Source organism: Pygoscelis adeliae, unplaced genomic scaffold (assembly GCF_000699105.1).
Source record: "Pygoscelis adeliae isolate BGI_AS28 unplaced genomic scaffold, ASM69910v1 Scaffold209, whole genome shotgun sequence".
Lineage (NCBI taxonomy): Eukaryota > Metazoa > Chordata > Aves > Sphenisciformes > Spheniscidae > Pygoscelis > Pygoscelis adeliae.
Genome location: NW_008825538.1, coordinates 179,884 through 186,724, shown reverse-complemented (window position 1 = coordinate 186,724; position 6,841 = coordinate 179,884). Strand labels below are relative to the sequence as shown.

Below are 6,841 nucleotides of genomic sequence, written 5' to 3'. Positions count from 1 at the left end.
ACACCCCGCCGCTGCTGCCTGCACACCAGAGCTGAAGCCAGGGTGGCAAAGGTGGCCCAGCTCCCTTTTCCGTGCAGGATCCCGGGATCTGATTCAAGCAGGCAATCTGGACCACGGAGGAAGAAGCGGGAGCGGCGTGCTGGGCTTGGTGTGTGCTGTCATGGTGTCCACCCGGTTACATCCAGCCCCTTCCCTCCCAGCCTGCCACCGCTCGGCCACAGCTGCCTATGGCCTTGTTTCTCCCAAACACTCTTCCAGCTTGCAACAGTTTGCAACTCAGACCTCTCCTTAAAAGCCTTTGGTGCATTTCTCTTCCCAGAACTTGTCCGGTTCCTCTTTGGCAAACACAACGTCCTGAGGAGACGGCTTCCGCAGCTCAGCTATACGCTGCATCGAGAACCACCCTGCCCGTGTTCATCCTGAACCTGCCCTCTGGGCTTCCTATGACCTGCCGTGGTGGGCATCCTTAGAGACCGGGACCTGTGCTTGCTCCGAAACGAGGTCTGGAAACTGTCCCCTCCTCCTGATACGGACTGATGGCCTCAGTCTCGCTGTGGCACTGCCAGTAGTGCCCTTCAAAGCATTCCCCCCGGCACAGATCCAGACGTCGCTGTGAGCAGCAGAGAGGGGTTTACCTGCCCCCTTCACCAGGGGACCGCAGATTCGGTGGTTCTTGGCACTGTCTGAACCTACCCCCCAACCCCGGGAGGTCACCTCTAGCCTCTGGGATGCTGGAACTGGAGGTGTCCCCCCGACGTGCCCAACACGCAACTCCTAAGGTCAAAGGAAGGGTCTTACCAGAACTGGCTGCCCAGAGGCGTGCTGAGGAGGAGGAAGAGGCGAGGAAGCCGAATTCCCGGCAGACACTCCTCGACACGCAGGCAAGCGTTCTCCGAGAAATCCAAACGCAGCTCCACAGCAAGGGAAACGCTCCGACCCCCCCGGACGGAGTCGCTTGAAATTGCGTACGGCAGAAGTTGTGCAAAGAGCCTTCTCTAAAAGCACCCGTCTTCTCAAACGGGAAAACCAAGGTGCGTGAACTGCAGCAACCCTCCCCAAAAAAAGCAGAGGAGGGCTGTTGGGATCCTTCTTTGCAGCCTCCACTCCCCGAGCAGGTAAGTTGGGTGGTTTAATTCTCCAGCCAACTTCTACGTGAAGACTTCCCTTGCTCCACAGAGGCTTCAAAAGCTGAGATCCGTCCCCCTCATCTTACAAACACACACGGCAACCTCACAAGTTGAGTGTGAAGTGGCAAACGATTTTATTACACAGTTAGTCAAAGGCTTTTCTTTTTTTTTTTAAAAGATGTGCAGGGACGCGGTTCCCTCCTGCAGGTTCACCTGCTGACGACGCTTTTAAAGTGCTACGTTACAGCTGTGAAAATACCGGCACCTCACAGCAGGAAACCGAAGGCGTGCTTTTATCCAGCCTGAACTGGTGATAAACCAGCTGTTTCACAAGAGCGATTCGACGTGAAAAGGCAAAGCATGCAAGCCACTGGGAAAATACGCAGAGAATTTTGCAGGCAAGTAGAGCATCAGAGAAGAGGGCCTTGGTACGGATGCTGCTGGTTTGGGATCTCTCAGACTTCCTCCGAATCACGCAGAAAGCGTGTGGAGAAGGCACGCGCCCCCTCTCTTTAACGGGCTGAATTTTGGGATGGATTCTGCAGTGCGGTTATGCAGGCTCACGTACTCTGCTTTACAATACGCGTTCTGCTTTATGTCGGTGCAATATTCAGTAGCAAACACGAGCCTTTTAACAAGGCGAAGGGATTTGGGGAGATTTCCCTACCCACTGCAAATAAAGAGCAATTCTCAGGGCCGAAAGCTGCAGCTTTCACGGGGAGGTGACGGGTCTCTGCAAAGCCCTCACTGACAAAATTACGAAAGCTGAGGAAGAAAACCAGTTTACCGGGGACTGCTGATGGGGAATCCCGGGTTCTTCTCCCTGCTTGCGGGGAGGTTTTGGACAAGTCACTATGTTAACTTCAAACGGGGTGCACAGCGCCCACGTTCCCCCTCCCAGCAGAGGAGGTCAAGTGTATTGCAAAGCGCTGTCCCTTCCTCTGACGGAGAAAGCGCCGGGCACTGAGCGAGCGATCAACATCTCCAGTTTACCCGGAGAGCAGCCCTGCCAGATCAAAATCAGCACCTCGCTATTGCATGTATTTGTTGTCCTTATCGTTTAAGGGAGGCACTTCTCGCATTTTTGGGCAACGGGAAAGCGTTAGGGGGGAGGAGCAGCCTTTTCGCCCCGTCGCAGGGCTGACGGACCCTTCCCACCACAGGCCGAGCTCCGGGCACGCCAGCCGCCGGGGAGCTCATCTCCCTCCTGCTCCCCTGCCAGCAGGAAGGTCGTATGTCGGGAAGCTGTGCCGAACGGCAGGAATCCAGGAGGAGTAAGTTCCCGGACACAGTAAAGCAGGGAAGAAGTGACAGCCTGGGATAGGAGCGCAGCCCGGCCGTCAGCACCAGGCTGCTGCAACGGTTTAAAGCCCACGGCATCCTTGCGGACTCGCCGGATTCAAACCGTGCCAGCCCGTGGCACGAGCCTCCTGCTGTGCAAATCCACCACCGGATCACCAAACAGAACAGGCCCAGTCCTGCCTCCTGCCACAGCTCCCCTGTTGCTCGCCAGTAAATCATGGGAGGGTGGGAACACCCGAAAGTCTGCGCTGGCACCTTTAGAGCTTAAAAAAAAGAAGAAATCCTCTAGCTACAATAACCCTCTAACGACAACAAAGTAGTTTCGTTACTTTTGTGCCCCTGTGCTTTTGGGAGGGAGTAGATGAGATGGCGAACAACCTGCAGCCACAGCGACAGAAGAGCTGGGCAGCAGGGCTGGTGATCACTACGCTCTGCCTAGAGCTCGAAATGTGTGCCAACAGCGACTGAGCGGGGCTGCTTCTGCCCCCGAAAGCTGCCCTGGGCAGGGGGAAGCTGGGGATATTTATATGGGTTTGAGGATTTTATCTTAGAAATCTTGCAGCCCAATCCCCTCGCGTTCCGAGCTGATCCCTGGGGACAGCAGGGAAGTTAGGGACTGCAATTTTAAATGGGACCTTCAAGATAACCCAGAGCATCTGAACCACTGGGTACGGCCTCCCTGCAGCGCGCAGTCGATCCTATTTGTGTCCCAGCCTGGACACAAGTTTCCTATATTCCCATCTCAAAGCACCAGGTATCGGGAAAGGCAAGAACTACATCCACCCTCCCAGCCAGGCTCTAAAAATACAACCTAAAGATCAAAGACACCCAACAATCCTGTCTGGGACCAAGTCCACTTAATGCTGGCATTGTCTGAAATGTTCCTCTTAAAGCATAATCCCCTTTTCCCTGGCTGGAAGGGGGTGAAACGAGGTTGATCCTCGAGAAAGCTGGTTACATGCGGCTCTTTCCTGACCTTCAGCTTCATCCCCAGGGTGTCAGTGCTGCATGAAGCGACCCCAGAGCCCATCCCTGATCCTCAGGACCAGGGGAGGATGCTCCAAAGCAAAGCACCGAAGCAGGACGACAGCTCCCGGGAGAGGGGAAGGCTTGCACGCGGTCTGGCCTGGCGCGTTCTCACCACGGGGGCCTCTCTCGTCACAAATGAGCAGAAGGCAGCCTGCCTCGGTGCACCGGGGTCCTGCCCGCGCACCCAGCACCGGGGGGAAAGGAGGAGCAGAGGCGAGCCAAGGTCCCGGCAGCAGAGCCAGAGACACCAAGTAAGGCCAATTCAACATGAGGCGGCTGGTGGAGGCTGCTGCACAGACCCTCGGGCACGTTTTCAAGCCAAGATGAGCAGAGCCAACAAAAGCGGCTCCACTTTTACAGGACGTCTGCAAAACCTCGCTGCACTGCCTGGAGGGACGCGGGGCCTCACCCTTTGGACCACCAGGACATGTTTCCCTGGGGCCTCCTGGGACCAAACAAGGGAGATGTGGATAAATAGCCTTGAGGACTTTCTCTTTTGACTCACTCCCTGAATGAGACCCTCTCTACGGGTGTAAAAGGAGAAGGCTACAGACAAGAAGATGGTTGGGAAATGGGGGAAAACAGACCCAAACCCAACAGCATCACGCAACCAAGGCCTCTTCCGGCAAAACCTTCCAGAAAGATTTAACACCCCCCCTACCGTCCCCCCCGCTGCTCTTCAGGCTTCCAACGCGTTGGCCAAATTCCTGCTACGAAGAGGAATGGCCCAGGCTGAGTGATGGTCATGGCATCCCATCCGCTCCAGCGCTATTTCTGCAATCGAGCGTACACCAGGAAGGCCACAGCTGAAATCAGAGCGATGCCCACAGCTGGAACGATGTATGGCAGGGACGGTCCGTTGCTGTCCCCTGGGGGGACTTTGGCCTGAGACGAGGTGGTCGCAGTGCCTTGGCCCCCGCTAGAGTCAAAAACGGGAGAGTTTCCAAAGGGACCGGCTCTGTCTCGGAGGTCGCTGCCTGCCCCGAGCTGGGTGCTGGGGTAATGGTCCACACGGACCTCGTGGGTGCCCAGGGGGGTGCTGTCCCAGCTCGGAGGCAGACGCGAGTCTCTGCTTGCTCCAGCTGCCTCCTTTCCCCCGGGGTCTTCACGAGCCGCTGGAGCCGGGCATCCCAAGGAGACTCTGGAGAGCGCTTCTCCCGAGCCCCACCATGAGTGGGTCCCTGCTGAAGGTGAGGCTATCGGACGCCCCTGAAAAGGGGCCGCCGGGCCCCCGAGAGCTCGGGCATCTGCCGGCTGCCTCTGGGCTCTCCTCAGCCACGGACAAGAGGACGCCTGGCTTGCTCAGCTCCACATCCCTCTCCACGTTGCTGCAAGGCACCCAGATGCTCGTGGCAGAGCTCAGCCGGGAGGCCGTCCTCCCAGACGTGCCTTCAAAGCTTCTTGCAACAGGCTGGGGAGGGTCCACCGAGGCCGGCAGCACCTTTGGGAGACAACGAGAGGGGCTGGGTGCCATGGAGAGGAGAGGGGCTGGGTGCCATGGACAGGACCCATTTGGCCGGGCCTCGGGCACCCACGTCGCGCAACAAGCCCACTTCAGCGCTCAACCACCGCATCTCCAGCCACTAACGGCGAGGCTGGGTCACAGGTAGCTCCCAGGGCCAGGAGCCTGAGCGGGGCAGGGAGGTGTCGGGGCTCCGGGCAGCCTTTGGGATTCGGGGGAGATACAGGAAGGAAGGAGGGGGAGACAAGCAGCGAAGAGAGGGGTGGAGACAGGCACCTGGAAGCCAGGAGACTGACTGGCAAGTTGAGGCGGGGAAATAAGGAGTCAAAGCCCAACAAACCTTGGCTCCCTTCTCCCATGCTCCAAAATACAGCGTCCAGACGGGGACATGAACACAGTGGGGAAAAAAAGCCCCGAATAAACTCGCCACCAGCTCAAAAGCTTACACTGCAGGAGAAAAATCTCCCAACCAGGGGAGGTTCGCAAGGAGCTGAATGAAATGCAAGTGGCCACAGGAAAAGTCACCTACTTTTTCCTTCGTCGGCATGGAGGGGGTGCTGCTGGCCACCTCCCCTGCAGGCAGTTCTTTCTCTTGTACAGGAGGCTTCACGGAGGTGTCGCAGGATAGGGAAGCGTCTCTGGGTGCCGGGGTAGCGACCGGGGTAGTTGTTTCCATCCAGGTGTCTGTCGGGGAGAAAACAAAACGAATTGCGTTAATCAGGAGACCTAAAAGGTGAGTTTTGCTCTTCCTCAAGGACGCTGCAACGGGATACTCCCAGAGCTGAGGGGGTCGCACAGGGAGCGGGACCCAGCGCCGCGGGGTGCTGCCCGTGTGGCCCTGGCTCTGCCGCGGCACCCGAGCTCTCCCGGTCAGTGCAGGTAAACCAGACGGCACCAGCCAAGCCAGCACCCCCCAATCTGTTCCTCCCTTCGAGAGCAGGGTGGCCCCCGGCTGCTGAAACGGGGGCGCAGACATTCAACCGGGGCGTTTTACATCGGAAACGAAGCAAGTGCCTCTGCCAAGTCCTGGTGGGGACGTTGTGCCAAAATACAGCGAGCAACAACTGCAACAACAACCGGAGGGAAAACAAGCAGCCAGGCTGGATTTCTGCACAACCCAACCTCGCTCCCTTCCTGGAGGAGGTCACTGCGGCCCAGGAGACGGGAGGGGAGATGGGCGACAACAGCACAGAGAGCTGTTCTCTACACCTCCGTGAGCGCTCATGGGCCACGAAGGCAGACGCAACCTTGGGCTGTCCTGTACCACCAGCCACAGCTACCACCGTTCTTTGGGAGGGTCCCCATGGCCTCCCGGCGGGGCCCTACCCCACACCTGCACCTTCTCTGCCACTCTCCAGCCTCACCGTCAAGCAGGAGGGGCATCCAGCAGCACCTTCAACCCTGCTCCCCATCAGCACGGCGGCTACGTGGAACTGCTGGGAAGGCAACCCACCTCCATCTCCTCCGTGCTCTCGCAGCATCCCGACCCGCTTCTGCTCCACATCAAACTGCTGCTGTATGAGGAGGGGGCTGCGCACATCCACGAAGCTGCCCGGGGGCTCGCTGTGCTCGGAGCCAGGCACAGCCTTTTGTTTTGGCTGCGAGTCTGGGGGCTGCGGCCCCCCGCTGCGAGCGGTCTCCTCCAGCCTCAGCGGCGACTCAGTGGAGACGTAGAAGTCTTCTTCGGGCTCATTCCTGGGCTGCTTGGGGCTGCGAGCAGAGCCCGCATCCCTCAGCAGAAGAGACCTGCCCAGACCCAAGCCCGGCGCGCCGCGGTGCAGGTGGTTGGCGTTCCCGAAACACCCGTTGTCCACACACACCGGGTGCTGCTGGCGGCTCAGCCAGTCCTGGCCCCACTCGGGGGGAGCAGCCGATGGCAAGGCCACGCCGGCTGCCCCCAGGGGCCCCCCCGCCACCGGGG

General features: G+C 58.7%; 1 protein-coding gene across 1 annotated transcript in view; it reads right to left on the bottom strand.

The window, feature by feature from the left end:
* Window positions 1-1,237: 1,237 nt before the first annotated feature.
* The window catches only part of LOC103923522, a 10,376-nt gene continuing 4,772 nt past the window's right edge, over window positions 1,238-6,841 (bottom strand). The window contains 4 exon segments of the mRNA XM_009331896.1: window positions 1,238-4,742; window positions 4,744-4,899; window positions 5,450-5,604; window positions 6,374-6,776. Of these exon segments, the coding sequence (XP_009330171.1) occupies window positions 4,227-4,742; window positions 4,744-4,899; window positions 5,450-5,604; window positions 6,374-6,776 (1,230 nt within the window). The 3' untranslated portion in view covers window positions 1,238-4,226.